The 21467-nt window shown below is 40.7% G+C and overlaps 1 protein-coding gene and 2 long non-coding RNA genes across 4 annotated transcripts; 2 read left to right on the forward strand and 1 right to left on the reverse strand.

Annotated features, from left to right (window-relative positions):
- Window positions 1-2190: 2190 nt before the first annotated feature.
- On the reverse strand, window positions 2191-9075 carry LOC122761497. 2 transcript variants are annotated; one of them, XR_006358557.1, is made up of 5 exons: window positions 9015-9075; window positions 7481-7617; window positions 7282-7384; window positions 4389-4636; window positions 2191-3858 (listed from the first exon to the last, which is right to left on the reverse strand). It is a non-coding gene; the product is annotated as an uncharacterized LOC122761497 (long non-coding RNA). The 2 variants fall into 2 exon arrangements; XR_006358556.1 differs by lacking the exons at window positions 2191-3858; window positions 4389-4636 and having other exon boundaries at window positions 6953-7384.
- LOC122761499 lies at window positions 4564-7448 on the forward strand. Its single transcript, XR_006358558.1, has 2 exons — window positions 4564-4626; window positions 7275-7448. It is a non-coding gene; the product is annotated as an uncharacterized LOC122761499 (long non-coding RNA).
- A 7693-nt stretch (window positions 9076-16768) lies between the features above and the next one.
- Window positions 16769-21464, forward strand: immt (inner membrane protein, mitochondrial (mitofilin); the record flags this gene model as incomplete). Its single annotated transcript, XM_044016745.1, has 10 exons — window positions 16769-16916; window positions 18225-18283; window positions 18623-18821; window positions 19105-19231; window positions 19410-19421; window positions 20106-20198; window positions 20377-20526; window positions 20723-20856; window positions 20965-21068; window positions 21244-21464. Coding segments are annotated over exons 1-10 (1141 nt in total), but the record flags the coding sequence as incomplete, so codon positions are not given.
- Between the last annotated feature and the right edge of the window lie 3 nt (window positions 21465-21467).

Consider the following 21467-nt stretch of genomic DNA (forward strand, 5'->3'; position numbering starts at 1 on the left):
AAATCTGCATATAATCAAATGATCATCGTTGAGATTGGGACTAAACTGGTGGAAAGAAATAGCCCTCCTCTCTTCCACAGAGAACAGGTGAACAAATGTGGGAAATAAACAATTCCTGTGCGGTAACAGTTGACCTTGAACTTAGATTGAATACTTTCAAAGGTTTCCTTTATTGAGAAACCCTCTCACGTACTGTGAATAAACTTCAGCTTGGAGGTGGAAAAAGTCAGTCAGTCAGTCAGTCAGTCATTATCTACCACTATATCCTCCACCAGAGGGTCACGGGGGGTGCTGTGCCAATCTCAGCTACATCGGGCGATAGGCGGGGTACACCCTGGACAGTTCGTCAGTCCATCGCAGGGCCACACACAGATAGAGACAAACAACCAATCACTCTCACACTCACTCCAATGGTCAATTTAGAGTGTTCAATTTACCTAATCCCCACATTGCATGTTTTTGGACTGTGGGAAGAAGCCAGAGAACCTGGAGAGAATGGCAAAAGTAACAATGAAAATAAGATAGCCGCATAAAAAACTTTTGACAGAATTTCATTTATTAAACATTTGCATGGTTGTCTGTACATTATTATATTATTGACATGACTGTTCAGAGGGTGTTTGGGTGGTTATTGTTCAAATAAAGGACTCATTCTTATAAACCAAACAAATTGTTTTGTTTTTGTGTGATATAAGTGATAATTGAAGTGATTACCAGACCAAGCTCTTTCACTTCCATCTCATCTGAGACCTGTGCATGCATTCATCACATGTTCACATGTCCACAACCTTCACAGCCTTCACATTCTTCACAGCCTTCATAACCTTCACAACCTTTACAACCTTCACAGCATTCACAACCTTCACAGCATTCATTACATGTTCACAACCTTCACAGCCTTCACAACTGTACAACCTTTGCAACCCAGCCTTCACTGTATTCCTAGCCTTCTTTAGCCTTCACTAGCCTTTTACAACCTTCACAACCTTTACAGCCTTCACAACCTTCACAGCATTCAGAACCTTTACAACCTTCTAGCCTTCAGCCTTCACAACGCCTGGCCTTCACAACCTTCACACTTCCTAGCCTTCACAGCATTCTAGCCTTCACAGCCTTCACAACCTTCCTGGCCCTTCACAGCACATTCACAACCTTTACAACCATCACAACCTTCCATCCTTCACAACCTTCACAGCATTCACAACCTTCACAGCCTTCGCCTAGCCTTCACCAGCATTCACAACCTTCACAGCCACAGCCTTCACAGCAGCACATCCTTCACAACCCAGCCACAGCACATTCACAACCTTTACAACCTTCACAACCTTCACAGCATTCACAACCTTCCTAGCCTTCTTCTTATACAACCTTCACAGCATTCCACCTTCACAGCCTTCACAGCCTTCACAACCTTCACAACCTTTACAACCTTCACAACCTCCACAACTTTCACAGCCTTCACAACCTTCATAGCATTCACAACAGTTATCTTGCAGAATGAGTCTGCTAACAGGTGGAATGGAAAAATAGTGAAAATAACAGCTAAGCTGAGTGCAGGGCGAGAGTGTCTGCTCAAGATGGAGAACGAAATTGAAAAACTGACATACCAAAATCACTGGATGCTTGTCTCAGTTATGGTCTGAATTCTGACGAAATCTACAAATACAAGGCTGACCCAGAGGATGCCCATTTCTGCCTCACTCAAGAAATAGCCTTGCTTGAAGGGACCTGGCTCATCCAGTGGCAGCAAGAACTGCAAACAGCTGCTGGTGAATAATAGGAAACAGGACTGAGCTCAAAATACAGGGGTGTCTCAAGCTGTCATCCAAAGCTGCCACTGAGTTATTTCTTGCCAAAAAAGAAGCAAACTTTGGTCTCTTCCCCTTCCTCTGTGAGAAGCCTTAAAAAGAGATGCATGGACGTCTGGCATAGAGTGGGATAAGGAGCAATGAATGGATCTCCACAGATGAAATGACCTACAGACGACAGGAGGTGGTGAGCCAAGCCTTTACTGGTGCTGATAATGCAGTGTTTTCTGTTTATTTAGTTCATTTAAATATGAGAGTAGAGTGAGAGTGAAACTGCTCCTCTCAGCAGCTCCCAGGTTAGGTTGCTTATTAGCAGCAGATGCAACCTGAGCATGACCCTCAGGTGATCCAGTTATAAACTCCTCATGGCTTCTTACATGTGCTTTTCATGCATTTTTAACATGTTTAGGTTCTGCATGAGAATTGCTCCATAAAACATAGAGATGAACAAGTAACTAAACAGGCAACAGAATCATAATACTGTTTAATCAAAATTTAACAGTATTTTTAAATTCAAGCTGCTTTTCACCATGTTGTATGAAATAATGGTCATGTGACCAAGTACAACCACCCTTGAGACAAAGAAGAAAAACAAAATATGTTATGAAATTATGTTATGTGCTGTTGTGCATTTCTGATGCACTGCTTAGCACTGATAACATTTAGGGACTATAGTCTGACATTGTCCTGTTGAAATTGCCAGTGTTGGAGTTTCTGGTAAAAGTTGTGAAAGGAGCCTCCGTCGCTGCAGTATAATCCTCTGCATCTCAAATCGAGCTGGAATGTTTCCACTGTCTTTGATTCCATCTCACATGAGAACTTGACAGCATTGCTGTGAGGGATGGCTTTGGCTCTGGTTAATACAGTTTCAGGTGTGATAAGTGTCAATGATTCCCAAGACCATTTGGCTATGTCCATCACAGGAGCTTTTTCTCATATCTTATCATATTTCTCACATCATAATACCACCTGAGGTTTTGATGTTCACAAATATTCTGTCGCAGTTTTCATCCTTGGAGCCTCTACGCACCAACATTTCCCCTGACTTCCTGAACCTTCTCACAATATTGTGAATTGTACATGGTGACAGACAGAACTTGGTGTCTTAGACCCGTCCCTGCTTGCAAAGGCTAAATCTTTGGTGGATGCTTATTTCTACACAATTTCCATATCCTCACCTGTTAGCAGTGAACCTTTCAGAACAGCATTATATAACTGATATTGCAGACTGTCCCAACTTTAGTGTGTTTTTTACACAAGTTTCATAAATATATATATATATATTTATAATTGGATTTGTCACAGATTTGAGTTTCCATCTTTAGGAGACTAATGCATAGGGTTAGGGTTATAAAGACTGTGCTTAGACACAGTTTTGATAATTATACTGGACACAAACGTGTTATGGAACCTGTGTGCACCATCTTGACTGTTGGGCAGTTACATTCATTACATACTTTAAATTTTAAAATGAAAGTTATGAGGTTCACAGTAACCCCAGTCTTTACTAATAACATAAACCACAACACACTGTTTGCAGTCTTCTGCTTCTTATTAAAACATGAAGCTCTGTGGCCCATTTTTATGGCACTCTACATAACATAATTGTGCCCTTAATTCAAAAACTACCCACTACTACTATTGTTCATTGCAGTTTAAAGCAGGAAAGTGCTTTGCAAGCAGCTTTCATACTATTACTTTTGAATATAAAATTAAAGCGCTGCTGCAGTGCTTGCTTCTTATTATGTCGACACGGCAACAGCATGTATAAGCAGTGATAATAGTGTGTCCTTGTCTTATGTTAAATGTAAGACGTTATTTCTCTGTCCATCTCACGTTAACAGTGAGGTCAGTGATGAATTTCCAGAACAGGTTCAAGCCAAGAGTCAACTGAGGACCAATGGTCTATGAACCCTGCTATTTAACACACACAGACACACACACACACACACGCTCACAAACCTGTCTGTCTCAGATCCTCGTATCTAGAGCTTTGGGTCAGGTGGGACTTAATTTGTCCTGGGAGATGAAGACATAAACTGGGCCTTGTCTTTGTGTCATAGAGAAGAAAGAGGAACACAAACGTCAGAGAGATTACGAGGATGAGCAGTGAATACAAACCAAGATTACAAGCACAGAAGCTGAATATAAGAGTGGATATGTAGTTAGAGGTAGACTTCACAATCCTCACAGAGACACTCAAGGAAGTGAAAGTGAAACAGAGAGTGAATGCAGCAGGAAGACCTGCTCGCTATTACTGAATCTGCAATTCTACATTTGGCAAACTTGGCAGATTGTGTTTTTGTGTGTGTTTGAGTGTGTGTGCGTCTTGGCGCTCTATCAGTGAGTGTGTGTCAGTGATGAGTCGCTCTGTCGTTACATCTTACAGTTACTCACAGCTTCATGTGATTTATGTCACGTCTTTCTTCATTAATAGTTCCACATGTTTGTTTCGCTCAGTGTTTGTTGAAGTTGTAAAATAATGTGACACAAATGTCACAGTTAAGCAGTTTCCACTCACCTGACTCCACCCACTCTACCTGCCAAGACACACCTCCTCATCAAGCCAACACGACTCACCTGTGATTACAGCTGCTCCTCATCTCCTGCAATCAGCCCTCCTTATAAACGCCAGCTCCTCACACACTCACTCCTTTGCCAGATTGATTCTTCAGTGTTTGTTTCAGGACTGAATTGTGAGCCCTGGACCTCAGCCTGGACCTCAGCCTGGACCTCAGCCTGGACCTCAGCCTGGACCTCAGCCTTCTGTCCCTGACCACGTCTGTGCCTCTGACGCTGTAATGATTCTCCATGTTGAGTAGGTCTCTCTGCAAACAGACACATGTGGAGCTCCTCACTGTGAGATCTGACCGCACTGATTGCTGCTAAAACCCAAACAGTGAGCAGTTTTCTCTGTGGGGTGATGATGTCACACATCCATCCAAATAATAAAAACACTCCCTTCCTAAACAGCATCATAAAATCTGCTGAAATTACAAGTTGAAAAACAATTCTTAAAATAATGGGAAATAAGTAAAAGCAAGTTCACAAAGTTTTAAGTAACAGAAATGATATAAAATACTAAATTAAGTATTTTGTTAATACTGCTGTTGGTTACAATGGAAAACTACACATATCATAGTATTAATATACTATATTATCCCTACATATTGTAATATGTCCTTTGAATGCTGAAAAACCTTGTTTCAAAACAAAACATGCAATAATGTGAAAATGTTCAAATCTAAAATGTTATCAGTAAAACAAACAGTCACTCCGCTCCATCCTTTCATTTGCCGGGTTACTAAAGTTACTTGGCTGCTTCATGGTTCCAGCACTGCCTCATAAAACCTTTACTGTCTCTTTAAAAGTAGTGGACATCATAATAAGATTTGATGGACAAGCTCTGTAGAGCTCCAGAATGACAAATATCAACTATATTAAGACATTATTTTATTTTTCTTTGAACTGCAAAAACATCTTAAGCTTTGAAAAATAACTCTTTAAAATTAAAGAAAAGAAAAAGCCTTGTTTGTGAGAGTTTCATTCACACTATAGTGAAGTTTATTATCCTGATGAGATCAGAAGGTTTTTTTATGAATGTTTTTATATTGAAAATAAAGCAATTCAATTATGATATCATTAGATTTCATGTCTGCAGAGCAAGTGCACGCTTTACTTACTTTGTGTGTATTTGGTCACAATGTGTGTCTGCATTGTATTTGTGAAAGTAATAAGATACTCTGCCACTGTTCATGCTCTCAGATCTGATAGCGACCGAGTTTGTTCTTAGTTGTGGTTTTGATTCGTCTGCTGTTTCAGACGCACGTCATTGATTTAGTCATAATCTGGTGAACTGTTTGGAAAGCAGTGCTGGTTTGAAGTCAGAGTTATTTGATTAGTGAGTCTCAGGACCAGATGACGCAGGTCTGCCCTGTGTCTCAGTCTAGCGCCTTTAAAACACGGATACTTGTTTGTCATGTATGCTTTGAGTGCGCAGCTTTCATACTAAAACTTAAAGGGGACATATTATGCAAAATCAACTTTTTAACTATTTCAATACTTATATTTGGGACTCTGGAGGCCCTACCAGTCGCCAAAGTGTGGAAAAAGAATACTCAGTCATGTTTTCGTGGTCCCCCTTAGTGTAAGTATAGACGATAAAACACGCAATGTTGAATTCCCTGCGCTTATGACGGCAGCATGCGCATTTCACCACGAATGTTACCGCCCCACCAGTAAGTTTACTTGGAGAGCTCCACCTTAGCTCCACCTTGTTCCTACGAGAGTGCAGGCGAGGGAGGAAGAGCGGTATTATGTCAACGCGGAGGGACAAGTGTGCTGTTGGTGGCTGCACAGCAAACGTGTGTTCGCACCACTTCACAGTTTATTCAGCTCGCCGCACACCGCTGGCTGTCCTTTAGTGTTTTTAACTGATTTACAGTTGGACAGTGTTCGGCTCGATCCTTATGTAGGACGTCTCTTCCTGTGACGGCACTCTCGCTGTTTTCTGCTCACGCTGCCATGTTGATATAGTCAGAACTAGTGGAGAGAGGGGGAGAGGAATAGAGCTGTAAAGCGCTGTAAAGAGGACAAATCAGAAACCCCCTGGAAGAAGTGGGTGTGTGTTTGCCTGTGTCTCATTTGCATATAAAGGGACCATGCACGAAAAACTGAGCGTTGTGAAAGGGTTTCGCAGGGTTATTGAACTACTATGATGTTTCATCCTTATGGTATTTTGACCAAAGCATGTCACTGACATGTTCATTAGGATCTTACAACAAATTATTCTGTAACTTTATTTTGGAGAATTTAAAATGTTGTAGACTAACGTGTTATTTGTATGGTTGTTTATTCCCTCACTTTCTGTCATTCCTAATAATACAGACTTATTCAATTCTAAATTGTATTTTAAACACAAGCAATTGCCATCACTTGTATTTAATAATTATCTATTAATCCTCTTTCACACTTTCCACTAGAACATTTATACATATTATTATAGTTTTGTATTTATGTTTTAGAATAAAGTTTTATACGGTGGTGCTTTTCTACCAAAATTTCACTTCATACTACAAATATTCTGATTACATGCATTAGAATAACAATATACACAAAGAAGCTGCTATAAAAAGAAATTGATCCAGATGAATCAAAAACAGCTTTATTATTCTTTTACAGACAGTTATACGGACGAGTCTCAAGAGAGCAAACAAACTGATTACACTTATTACATTTTGAACAAGGACATGCTGAGAAAAAAACTTGTTTTAAAACATGCTTCTTGTTTTAAAATAAAATTTGTCTTGTCAGATGAGACAGGGTTTGATTTTTCACTGCTAATAAAAACACCAGATTTGAAAAATCAAATCTCAATTCAACACTTGAATTACAACTAACACACACTTTGGAAAGCACTGATGTCTTTTGATAAGAGTTACAATCATTTACTTGTGCATTTTAAAGGTTTTACCTGCTGACTCGTGTCTCCAGGAGCTCTGAGGTGGATGGAGGTGAACTCTGAGGTGACGTGGGTCGTCTGCTCTCAGTCCACGTCCTGAAGACATCCTTCTCCTCTTTGATGCCATACAAGAAGAGTTGAAATCAGATTATGAACCAAAATACAGAGAACAAAGAAAACCAATGAGTCATTTATATTGATTTTAACATACTCTGTGGATCCATCACACCTTCTGTGGTCATTGTAGTCAGTACAATTCCAGCTTCATTCACCGCAGGACTGAAGCTAAAACGCTTCCTAGCAAACATCAGGACGTGGTTATGGAAACACTCAAACTCTGCAATGGACCTGTAAAACAAGGTTTATTCAAATCAATCGTCACCTATGTTATAATTCAAATAAACAGTTCAGAAATCAGAACATGAAAACAAACCACAACAGAACATGTGCTGCAGTAAAATAACGCAAACTATATTCTACTTTGAGCGCACATGTAAACTAATGTAACTAAATCATCACAACAGACAGTAAACGGAGGGTAAACGGAGGGTAAACGGACAGTAAAGTAAACGGGCAGTAAAGTAAACGGACAGTAAACGGACAGTAAAGTAAACGGGCAGACAGTAAAGTAAGCGGAGAGTAAAAAGTAAGCAAGTAAACGAGTAAACAGGAGTTGGACAGTAAGCAGAGTAAATGGACAGTAAAGTAAAAGTAAAGACAGTAAAGTGAACAGAAGTAAACAACAGTAGAGTAAACAAGTAAGCGGACGGTGAAGTAAACAGACAGAGTAAACAGACAGTAAACAAGTAAACAGACAACAGAGTAAACAGACAGTAAAGTGAACAGAGAGTAAACATACAGTAAAGTAAACAAGTAAACAGACAGTAAAGTAAACAGAGAGACAGTAAAAGTGAACAGTAAACAGAGTGAACAGAGAGTAAACAGACAGTAAACAGACAGTAAAGTAAACAGAGTAAACAGACAGTAAAGTAAACAGAGTAAACAGACAGTAAAGTGAAAGTGTAAACAGACAGTAAAACAGAGAGTAAGACAGTAAAGTAAACAAGTAAACAGACAAAGTAACAGAAGAGTAAACAGACAGTAAAGTAAACAGAGTAAACAGACAGTAACAGTAAAAAGCAGGAAGTAAACAGAGTAAACAGACAGTAAAGTAAACAGAGTAAACAGACAGTAAAGTAGAGAGTACAAGAAGTAAACAGTAAAAAGTAAACAGAGAGTAAACAGACAGTAAAAGTAAACAGAGAGTAAACAGACAGTAAAGTAAACAAAGTAAACAGACAGTAAACAGAGACAGAAGTAAAGAACAGAGTAAACAGACAGTAAAGTAAACAGAGAAGTAGACAGTAAACAGAGAGTAAACAGACAGTAAAGTAAACAGAGAGTAAACAGACAGTAAAGTAAACAGAGAGTAAACAGACAGTAAAGTAAACAGAGAGTAAACAGACAGTAAAGTAAACAGAGAGTAAACAGACAGTAAAGTAAACAGAGAGTAAACAGACACCACCGTCTGTGAAGCCTGGTCTGATCATTACGAAGCAGACAAGCTAATAACAAGCCGTCAACTTCCGCGCCACTTCCGGTCTACCCTTCACAGTAATACTTCAAAATAGGTATGAAAAACAATATCTCTCAAGCTCTACTAAGAGCTGCTATAACAAAAATACGTTACAGTAGATTTAAGGTAAAAAAGAAATAAAGTTATACAAACATAACGAGTAATTTACCTGTCGAGGAAAAAGTGATATCGCGTTAGCTTTTCTCACTCAGGACGAGCCGGAAGTCGTGTGCTGGTTTCTTCTTCTTCTCCTATTAAATCCATCAGACTGTACAACAAGAGGCTAAACGCTGCCCTCTACAGTTCAAAGTCCTGAACCACAGTTCAGGACTTTGTCCCTCTTCTTCTTCTGTCTTCTTTTCTGAGGTTTTATGGCGGTTGACAAACATCTGGTACAGAGAGTGGATGGAGATGTTGATCTCTGTGACCTCATAACCTCTCCTCCCTTTGATATCTCTGACATTGTGTTATAACATTGTCTCCTCCTGCCCACAGTGATCACATCTGCCTTTATTGTGTTTATTGATTCTGAATAGTGTGTTGTTTAATGCTGTTTGACCAAATCTGACCCTTGATATGATTCCCCCCCCCCTTTCTTTGGATTCTGAAAAACCACTTTCCTTACTTTCCTCTCCTCCCATTGTTTGTGTCATCTCTCCTTTAGTTTTTGTTTCATGATGCTCTTCATTGTATTGCTAAGTCTATATATATTACAGTCATAAAACTGTAACTGTGAGTCTCCTGTCCCTCCAAGTCTGACTCTTGATTTAAGCTTTATTTCCACCAAAACATCTAAACAAAATTACACCTATCACCTATATTATTTTGATTTGTACAGAAATAAGATCATTATCATTATTTATGCAACAGTAGTTTAACAATAAGAAGAGTTTCTTAACACTGCTCTTTAATCTACAAACAAAAAAATTCAATAATATGCAAAGACTTCTATGAAGTGAGAGCTATAGCATGAAATGATAATGTTCAGAATAAATAACTCAGTTTAGAGTTGCTTCATTCACAAACAAATCGTTTGGGTGAATGAAATGATTCACTTCCTGAAACGATTTGTTCATGAGACGAGGTTTTCTTCTGTGGTAAAGACAACACAGAGAGCAAAGAAACAGGAGCATGCTGGGATTGTAAGGATTCTTACGATGTGGTGTCAACAAAAGGAAACTGGGTGTTGTGATTACTTCCTGTTCTGTTCGTGCTGAATTCTGCTGAATTCATGCGTCTCTGCTGTGTCAGTGCTGTGTATCCACTCTGACCACAGCCGGCTTAACTGAAATACAATTTCACTGACTTCACTGACAAACGGACCATCGATGCTAAAAGGTTCCTCTCTGCCTCTTTAAGATGTGAACTGTGTCTGCAGTTCACAGTGTAACCAGTGTAGAGAGGGGAGGGAAATTCTCTAAAGGCTCTTTTCTTGTGTTGGCTGCTCACCACTCATGCAGAGCTGGAGTCACACTTAGAAAGGTGGTGGTTCACCCTGATGCCCTGAATCTCCTCTTCTCGTGCCATGTGATCTCAACTATAACGTCAAACACAGACATTATAAGAGTTCAGGTCAGTTCAGTATAAACATCATCACCTACACGGTTAAGAGAACAAGGAATGATCTGTAAGAGCAGCAGGCATGATGATGGCACAGCTGAGGCGGGACCAGGTTTTCTGTCTGCAGTCTGGGTTCATCCATCAGGCCCTGAGAGTGGATCAGCTGCTTCAAGGCGTGTTGAGAGGCTGGATGAGGCTCTGCATGTTCGTCATCTAAAATCTGCTTTTCTGTGCAGTTAAAGAATAAAAACTCCCTGTGACGGTGCGATGAGACACTATGTGTTTCAGTAAAGGAGACTTTCATAGAGACAAGAGCTTGCAGATGAAGGACATTATTTCTCCATGTCTGGACAACTGTAAACTGAGGAATCCATCAGGTATGAAGGCAGGGACATTAGAGAGGATGACCTTGGTGCCAGGTTGGGAAAGTAGCAGCACCTGTATGAACCTCAGATCCAGGAACATGACACGGCACTGTTCATCCGAGCGGCCGGTGCAACGTCGGGTTAGAGATTTGAAAGTGGAAGAGTTTAAGCACGATGGATCAGAGACACTAAAGTGACTGTGATAGTGAACCTGGTCTGTGTGTGCCCTCAGCAGGGAATTACCAAAGTATTTGACGTATTCCATCTAGAAAGGGATGGAAAATCAATAGGAAGTGGATAATATACAGCAGCTCATAAAAGGCTTTGTTTCTCCTATGAAGCAGAAAATAAATTCCACAGATGAGATGAAAATATCTTACATAAAAATACTGAAAACTTTATGAGAGGAGGGACATGATGGGGAGAGGAGAATAAGTGAGGAGGAGACCGAAAGCAGAATGGTAAATATTCATTTATAATCTCTCTGTGATGTTCCTCACAGTCTCTAAGATCTGCAGATCAGCTCCTCTTAGGCGGAGGCTTCGGGGAGGTCGCGCATTCTCTCTTTCGGTTCCTTTTTTTTGGCTTTTAACCCAGATGTAGTTTTATTTTATGTCTTAGTTTTTGATTTTATATCTTGTGTTCAGCACTTTACTTCACCCTGTGGTTTAAAAATAAATTGGATTGGATAGTGTCAGAATGCTCTCGTCCCGTCAGCTGACCTGATAGAGCAACCACGCTTTATTTGACTCATTTATTGGGAAAGCTTATTAATGCAATTAAGTCCCTGCAAAATAGAAAATCCCCAAAAGCCTGATGGGTCCTTGAGTGAATTCTTAAAAGCAGCTTCCTCCTTGCTCGCAGAAGAAAGACGGCCGCCCGCAGATGATCAAACAGGTTTTATTAAAGGCTGTCGTTCCTTTTTTAACATTAATATTCTTTATGGTCCCATTATACATATATGTATGTATGTATGTGTGTGTGTATATGTGTATATATGTATATATATATATATATATATACATACACACACACACACACACACAGTATACATCAATGAAAAGACCAACTTTGAGCTTAATGTAAACTGTCCTGGCTTCAGGGGCTGAGAACATTGCTTTTGAGCTGGTTGCTTCTCAGGAGGTCCAGTGAAAACCCTGTGCTGCTGACCTGAGTTAATCTGAGCCAGACTGAGTCGGGATACATGACAGCTTGGTGCAGTCTTAAAGAGGAGAGATGGCTGTAGAAAGACAATGGATGGACTGTGGAGCCCATAAAATCCATTGCTTCCTATTACAAAAAACTAAGATCCTTCTCGATGTCCCTCATGTCTTTTCTTGGCAGCAAACCAACAACTGATAAATAGAGATGCCACCAATATGCACTTAGATCAGTTCATTTGAAACACTGCTGTGGACTTAAGTTATGTCCTCTGTCTGTTTGTGTTCCACACTCCAAACCTTTGCATCTCTCTGCTAATAACCACAGTTAAAAGATGTCGCTGCTTCAACATGAACTCAGACCATGAGGAATATTATATCTGTTCAAAATAAAAAGAAAGGAGGGTGAGCGGTGACACAGTTATAGGATGAAACTGTGGCAGATTGTTTGTGTTTTGTTAATGTTGTTATGAAAAGTTACAAGTTTACATCATCTGCATCATTCAATACCAACTTCATTTTAGGACGTCCCATTCTGTTTCAACTTTGATTATTAATGGAAATGATGTTGTGTATCTTTACATAAATGACTAAAACCTGGTTTTTAAACACATATAATCATGTCGGTCTCTGGTTTGTGTGGATTTTTGTTCTCCCTGTGCGTGGTTTTCTCCAGGTTCTCTAGTTTAAAAGGTTGATTGGACTCTAAATTGCCGGTAGCTGTGAGTGAGAGAGAATGGTTGTTTGTCCTGCGATGGACTGGTGACCTGTGCAGGTGTGAAGGATAAAGCAGGAGAGAGCAGTGGTTGAGAGTCTGAGTCCACATGAGCAGAAAAGTAAGAAGATGATTGTGGAGACTGAGTTTCACTTTGACTATCTCTGCATCGCCATCTTATTTCTGTGTGATATAAATAAACAGTAACTCTCTCTCTAAAATCAATGACTCTCTCTTCTCCACTCCTATCAACCTCTTTCATTACAGACAATCCTCTCCCTTCTTTCCTGTCTCGACAGCAGTTCATCCATCCATATCTCTGGCTCTGTGCTCTTCTGCCACCGTGTCTACTCTTATTTCACTCCAGTTCTTCAATGAAGGAAAATTAATACATGTTGAAAATGCTCTATCTATAAGTGGGGAAGGAAAGAAAGAAAGGAAGGAAGGAAGGAAAGGTAGCCTGACCACTTCAAGTGGGAGATGAACAGGAAGTCCCACAGAGGCACAATAAACAGCAGACTCACTGTATAGTAGACTATATACTGTCGTGTGTTGGTCATGTTGTTGTTTACCTTCTACCCACAACACTAAATATTGACTGTGATGACCAAGGCATTGTTTAAGGAGGGAGTGAAGGAAGTCGGTCTGATTGTTTGAGGAGCGCAGAAGCAGGAGGATGTCTTTTAAGGAATTTAAGTGCATATAATATGTAATGCATGCAAATATAATATAATATAACATAACATAACATTATGTATATATATATATATATATTATATAAATGTGTGTATGTATATGTATGTATATATATATATATTGTATGTGTGTACAATATGTACACACATACAACCCGTCTCACACTCTACAGCAGGGCGACTGTGAGCATAATTATGTGTGCATGTGCACTAAACCCATTGTGAATTTTCACTTTTCATTATTTACTACTGTGTCATCTGAAAAATGTAATCTGGATTAATTGACTATTGATTGACAGCCTAAAGTCCCAGTTCCATCCACGTATAAATACAAACAATACAAACAGACTAAAAGGTGAAAGATATGTACTGTTACTTGAGTTGAAGGGTCATAAATCCTGCACACTACTCAGTTGTACACTTTAAAACATGAATTTCAGTATTTAAAAGTATATATAAGTGTTGACACCAAAACCTTGTGCATGAAGGTCTGTGAAGAAAAATACAGAAAACAAATCTAATCGCAGTAGCTCAAGGTAACTGCAGCTGAAATGGAAGCCTGATGGAGGTGATCCAGGTTTCAAGCCTCTCTCCATGTTTCTGTCTCCTGTGATTGAATAGATGTCTCCATTCATACAGCCACGCCTGCACCTCTCAGCTTAATGGGCAATAATTCACTGAGCTGTTTGATCGTGTCAAAAATCCACAACCGCTGACATTGTGCTATTGAGCTTTAAATGTGAACTTTAAAATAAAGAGGCCGGTGTAATTAGAGGAATTCAGAGGATGATATCACGCTCCAGTCCTGAAAGACATTCAGAAACAGTATAACAGGCTTTATGTTTGTTTCATGCTTCTTTGATTGTCCTTAGCCCTGGGTTGTGTTTTATTGCATAGCTGCTGACTGTAATGCATTTCTCCTTAATGTGCACTTGAGTTCTGGAAGAGTCCACCTGGGTATTGTATGTTGTCAATATGACTCATTTCCTCACAGTGGAGTAAATCCTCAGGGAATTACAGTCCTTCACTAGAGTGGGTAATGACCGGGACTGTATGTAACCAGCTCAGTCGCTGCAGTCCAGCAGCTTGAAGGCACAATTACACTTCCACCACAGTTTAAACCACGTTTGAGAAATGCTAAATTAGCCCACAGTATGTGTATGTGGAATGTACTATATGAGCTTTATGCTGATCTGTGCTGATCTGTGCTGCATCAGCTAAACCAGGATAGAAACGAGAGGCAGAGGGAAGGAGACTAGTGGACTAGTGAAGATAGTTTGATAATGCAAAGTTAATGCATTAATTAACCTAAAGCCAACATATATAAGTCAATGTGGTTTCACGCCACAGCAGAAATTTCACTGCCAGCCGATAGAATTGATTGAAGATTGATTGAATGACTTCAGGAAACAAACAACAGCCGTACAAAGGTTCTTCATTACAGCTGCAGTGAGGCTGATCACAGAGAGATGATGCCTCAGTGTGGATGTCACCATACACTGATCACTGACCGCTGGCCCAGCTCTACTCCACAGAAGTTCATTCATTGTCAGCCTGTTCTCCACAGTACTGGCTGAAGAGGCGATTTATCAATTATTAAAGGGACAGTCTGGATTTTTGAACATTAAGTTGTGACAGACCTCAGGAGCAGAGTGTTGTTAAATCATTTAAGGAGAAAAGTAGTTCTGCGACAGAGTTTGAGACACAACCACAAACATGCATGCATATGTTATGTTAACACGTGTGAACAATAAAATCTCTGCCCATCAGTTTGTCTGTATCACTACACTATATTTTTAATGTTAATGTTACTGTTGATAATCATTGATAGACGATAACTGATACAAAAGGCCCCTCACTTGATACAGGGTAATGATCCCCCTACCGTCTCCATGGAGACACTGTGACTCCGCCTTTTAAGGAGTAGAACAGTCCTGGTTTAAAGTCAAGCATATTCACACATCTGATCATATGTGATGCAACAATGCACTCTTTCCACTCAAACACACATCAAACAAGCAGAAACAGTCTGATCCACACCTGCTGCATGCTTCACACTCAGGAAGAAACACGAGTGGGATCCAGAAGGAGCGAGGTCACCACACATCACAGCGGCATAAACAGACTTATGGAGCTTCTCCATGCATGCAAAATTAATAGAATATTAGACTATCATTTGAATTTGTCAAGATTCTGTTAGTTAGTCATTATTATCTATTTGTGTCTCTTTTACTCTCTCGTCTTTGTACAGGGAAAGGTGGATGGACATAGAAATGAGGTCAGAGGACAAAGGAATTAAGATAAATGGAATGAGATGACACAGAAGCATGTGTGAATGGAGAAACAGAATCATGAAAGACAGGAGAGTGACTGGAAGACAATAGGGACATGTCCCAGGTTTGATTGGAGCTGTGGTCTCTGACAGAAGCTGCTAATGTCAGTCCATGTGTGGTACGACCTGGACATGTTCCTGCATGTGCACAGCAGCACAGACACAGATAATAATATGCTGACAGCAATGGGAAAAGAGAGCTGTCACAGAAGTGTCACATGTGTCAGTGGATCCATGAGTGTGTGCGAGAGTGAGAAACATGGAAAGACATTGGCTCTATATTCAGGTGCACTGTCTCTCTCAGTGCTCTATACTTACTCTCTCCACAGGTTTTCAGTCATATTCTCCACAGACACGTGTTTATATTTGGAATGAGCGAGTGTATACAGAGAATAAAGAAGAATAGATTTCACAGAACTGAGAGGACGTGACTCACATGAGTGAGGCTGTTGTTTGTCTTCACTCATGTGACAACTCAACTTTCTCACTTATTCACTCTGGAGTCTGAGAGGAGACATTAATAAAAACAACATAACATTGGAATGAGCTTTTATTAAGCAACATTTGTTTTTAAAGAACTTTTCCTTACATAAACCCCAAAGGCAAGGCAATATAAATAAAACACAGAGGAATAGAAAGAAAACAAGAAGTTCGACTAAAATAGATAAAAAAAAAAAAAATTGAATAGTGCAGCATAAAACCATACATTTGCTTTAAAAGAGCTGAATCATAAGCTTATGAGACACTGTGTATTATTAACAACAAGCACAGTTCTTCATCTGCTCTGCACATGGCATCCATCCATCCATCTATAAACACGGGGTTAGGGTTACCTGCACGTTTTCAGCCCATTGCTCTTCAAATACTTGTTTTTTGCCAAACAGAATTATTCAGCACTTTAATCTACAGTAGAATGAAGACATAATTGGATTTTCAGCACTTTCACCTTTGTTTTAGTTTCGATTCTACAGAAATGTTCGTCTCATCTGTGTCAAAGTGTTAGTGTTCTAGTGGAACCAGCAGCAGTTGTCGGGCCTATGGTCAGCCTGAGGGGGGCAGTGTTTATACAACATGCATCAAACTGCTGTGCGTAGAAGAAGAAGAACGAGGAGGAGGAGAAGGAGAAGTGAGTGTAGCAGTAGCGTCCCGGTCCCTGTGCAGGCTCACTTCACCAGGAATAGAACATAAAGAGACCGAGGACCATGCTGAGGGCTTGTCTGAGAGGAGCTCATGCCACAACCCGGGTAAGAGCTCACCGCAGCTTCAGCGCGTGCTCCGCACACTCGTGTCCTCAGCTGCGGCTCTAGCTGCGGACAACCTGAGCAGCACCATGTTGTCATTAGCATGCTGTCATTCAATGACCCAGAGCCTGGCTCAAGGTGTCACGGCAGCTCCCACCGTCAGTGAGACCCAGCTGCTCACTTACAAAGCAGCGAACAGGTCACTGCCGCCCCAGTGTGGCGCTGCCGCAGCTGTAGTGACGCTGTCAGGAGAAGAAAGAGCGTCAATGTCACTGTTAGCCGCTAGATGGCTAAGCTAACTGCTACAGCTAAGTGTTGTGTTGTTTCGCTGTGCTTCTGTGAATGAAATGTTTTCAGGTTTCAGTCAGAGACAAAGAGGGAGACATGTTTACACAGAGCTTACTGTAGCGGTGCCTTCTTCATTCTACTCAGTGTCCATATACTTATTTAAATTAAAACATGGCCTGAGTGAAAAGTGTTATTGAAGTGTTGGAGCCAGTTTTTCCACAGTTATTGTCACCAGCAGGGCCCAGACTAGAGCCTAAGTAACGATGACTTAAGGCTGCACCAACATTCACTGGCACATCAACATAAAGATGTTGCTTCCCCTTGAAACGCCTCTGAAAAAATCCACATTTTAATATCCTACATGTTCTTATATAGTGCATGTATATATATATATATATATATATGTATATATATAACATACTCTCACATCTCAATCCTAACTTTAACCAGAACCTCAGAAAGTAGTTTCTGCCTCATTAGCACCAGGCTGTGGAAACTCCATATTATTATGTAATAATGTGTAATATAGAGTCAGCGCTATCCTGCTTTTTTCACCGTATGTACAGGACATATATTCAACTAAATTAGCAGTTCTCTCTGCCCCTACTGTGTATACATATAAACCAAGGATGTACGATGGCAACCTAATTGTTGATAATCATAAAAATGATTGTGTCAGCAAAAAAAGATGACTAAGCTTTCCTCACTGCTGTCTTTTCTCTGGGCCACTGACTGTATCTTTATCAGCTTGTAGCACAGTCAGTCATTTTTCCATGTGAAGCATCGTCTGACATCAGTGTCTCTGTTGTCTGGAAGCTTGTGCAGTTCATGTTTGCACAAATTCTCTCTGCCGGACTAATGTTACCTTCTGCATGACTTCCAAGTGTTAGTCATGTGGTTACGTTTATTTGTGAAATGTCCTCATTATTTTTCATAGTTCAGATTTTATCAGAATGTTTCATGAAAAAGTTCTGCTGCTTTTTATTTATTCAGTTGTTCTTTTATCTGCTTCCCTCTCTTTAGAGGAACTGTGGGAGAACCAACCTGCAGCACTGCCGGCACTACACAGCAGGAGAGACCAGGTAACACACACACTACAAAGATGGTCTTTACAAAATCTAAATGAAGTCAATTTAAAGCTTGCATATTATGGTTAAAATCGTGGTAGAATATGGTATTGCTTGTTTGGACAGTGTGAGATATAACAACATTCATAATATATTGTTGTTCAGAGGCCGGTGATGGATATTTAAGGATATTATCACTAAGCAGAAAGTAAATGTGCTTTATATAAAGTTTCCATCATGTCATTGCTCATTTAATCAGTACAGTATGTAGATCAGTGAATCGACGCTGCTCCAGTTTTACTCCGTATTAATACCTGGTCCTGTCTGTCCTCCGTTGTCCTGTGTCCCTCACAGTGGTGGTGGTGCTGCTGCTAAAGTGCTAGCTGCTGGCTTGGTGACTGTAGGTGGTGGCATCGGAGGAACAATACTTTATGCCAAATGGGACCACAAGTTCAGAGCGGCTGTTGAGAAGAATGTTCCATACTCAGATTGGCTGCTGGATCTGGCTTTGGGACCTGCTCCTCGAGATGGCGGCCTCCCACTTAAGAATCAGGTCTTGATTACAACAGTCGTAGCAATAGAGTCATGGTGTGTTAGGACAGCTCGAGCCTCTTCTTCATTAGCTCATTCAAATTCATCCCCATCATATTGATACTGTTTTCTCAAATTGGTTCAAATTAAATCAAGTTGAGTTCAACACAGTTGTTGCTTCTGTGGAATTTCCCTGGATCTTAAAGTCTGTGAGATTTAAAGATTGTAACAAATGGAGGACACCTCGACTCACCCCTCCCTTTCTTGGCTTTGATTTTTTAGCTTAACATCTTTCTGCTGTGCAGGTGGAGAAGCCTCAGCCTCCATCTATGATGGAAAGACAGATGAAGGCCAAAGTCAAGTCAGAGAAAAAGCTGAAGGAGGAAGCAGAGAGCAGTCCCGTCCCATCACAGCCTGCACAGAGCATAGAGGGTCAGTATTCTTACGTCATATTAGAAATATTTAAAGTGAACTTTTCTTTTATTTTGATTAAACTGGAATGAGCTCATTCTACTTTTTGAATGGAATGATTTTTAGGTCCTTTTCTGTTGTCGTTATTATTATGTGATTGATTTTGTTTTGTTGAATTGTTTGTGTTTTCTGAGCACAGAGATGTCTGCAGGTAAGTCTTCTCTCTCACACTGTAGCTTCCCCTGTTTAGTAAACCTGATAGATTTAACTATATGACTGTGGGGGGGCACACGGTGGTGTAGTGGTTAGCACTCTCGCCTTGCAGCGAGAAGACCCAGGTTCGAGCCCCGGTTGGGATAGCCCAACAGTTTGCATGTTCTCCCCGTGTGTGCATGGGTTCTCTCCGGGTTCTCCGGCTTCCTCCCACAGTCCAAAAACATGCAATGTGGGGATTAGGGGAATTGGACACTCTAAATTGACCATAGGAGTGAGTGTGAGAGTGAATGTTTGAGTGAATGTTGTCTCTGTGTGTGGCCCTGTGATGGACTGGCGAACTGTCCAGGGTGTACCCCGCCTAATTCTAAACCCTAACCCATTTATGTAATTAATATTTATTTACTAGTTTGTGGACATCTCTTTCCAATCAGAAAAACTATCTATTGATAAATAGATGTATTTTAATTATACTGTTCAATGATTTAAATTGACTACATATATGTAATATTAGTATTTGTCAATCTGCAGGAGATGAGGATAGAAGCAGGAACTAGATATTGCTCTGCCTTCTGAGCATCATTTAGCATGTATGGCATTTATTACACTGTCATCATTTGAATTGCTATTGAAAATGCATCTTTATTTGCACTCATGCTCATGTAATCTGTGTCTCATCCAGAGGCTTCAGCACAGGCTACTCATATCATCTCAGCCATCAGTGAGATCCAGTCAGTGCCTGCTCCATGTGACACAGAGGCTCCGCCCATCAAAGGTAAAGGTCTGGACACCAACCGTTATTTTGATGTGAGATAATTGAGTGTGTCGTTCACGATAATGTCGGGATCATTGGAAATCCTTGCAGAAGTGTTTCAGGCAAACAGTCACAAACAACAACAGAAGAAGAATTCTAAACAAGGTGTTGCACTGAATCTGTTTTTGTGTTTCTTCAGAAGAGTGCAAAGAGTGTCATGACCACGAGGAAGCAGCTCACTCTGACTCAGAGTCGCCTGCAGCACCACAAACAATGAAGGAGCGTCCAATAGAAGAGGTGACAGCCAGACTGGCCCAACAAGACCAGGAGGAGCAGGACGTCGTAGCATGTAGGCTAGACACACACACACACATGCAATAAACAAAGACTGATTCTAATGGAAGAGATGTTTTTCACCATGTTTTTGTGTTCTGTCTGTTTTTTTGTCCTGTCTGTCTGCTTTGCTAATGTTCACCTGTCTGTGTACTTGTCTGTCCATCCCTATTTCTCTTTTCTGTCTCTAACCCTGTCTGTCTGTCTTGCAGCTGTATCAGCCAGCCTTGAAGACTCCCTGGCGAGCTCGGCTAAAGCGACACTGCAGGCAATTGGAGCTCAGGAAGCCGCCCTGCAGGCCGTCACACAGCACATACACAAACTGAAGGAGGCCATGGAAGCAGAGGTACAGTCCAGTCTTCACGAGGTTGAGCTGTGATAACAGCTGATGTGTTGTAATGTGATCCACCTCTAAATGAAACACTCATGTCATTGCTGTGCTTCTTGAATCCAGGTTCCACCTGAGGAGAAATCAGCCCAGTGGAAGAATCTGGAAGTTGCTCTTGCTGACAGAAACTGTGCTGTAAAGGACGCTGGTGCAGCTCTGATGAAAGCCAAGTGAGACGCACACACACACACACACACACACAGAGCCTAACATCTGGTGTCAGTGTGGTTATAACATAACTGTACACTGACATCCACAGACAGTGTCATGTGATGTTGTCATCACTTTTATACTGATTGTATTTCAGACTTCCTCGTCCTGACTCTCACGTCTGTGTCGTTGCAGTGAAGCGCTGGACAGTCTCCGGTCAGTGATTGACGAGTCCAAGCAACTGAAAGTGTCCGCTGTGCGTCCTGTGGTTTTAGCTGCAGAGGAAAATCTCCATAAAATGGTGGTGGACTTGGACAAAACCATTGCTAAGGTAAGGACATTGGTATGGTGTTGTGTTTTCTTCCTGTTTGCTGTGTCATGTTTATACCAAAGCTCTCTGCTTACTGGTGTTGTTCACC

The sequence above is a fragment of the Solea senegalensis genome, unplaced genomic scaffold (assembly GCF_019176455.1).
Source record: "Solea senegalensis isolate Sse05_10M unplaced genomic scaffold, IFAPA_SoseM_1 scf7180000014739, whole genome shotgun sequence".
NCBI classification, from domain to species: Eukaryota; Metazoa; Chordata; class Actinopteri; order Pleuronectiformes; family Soleidae; genus Solea; species Solea senegalensis.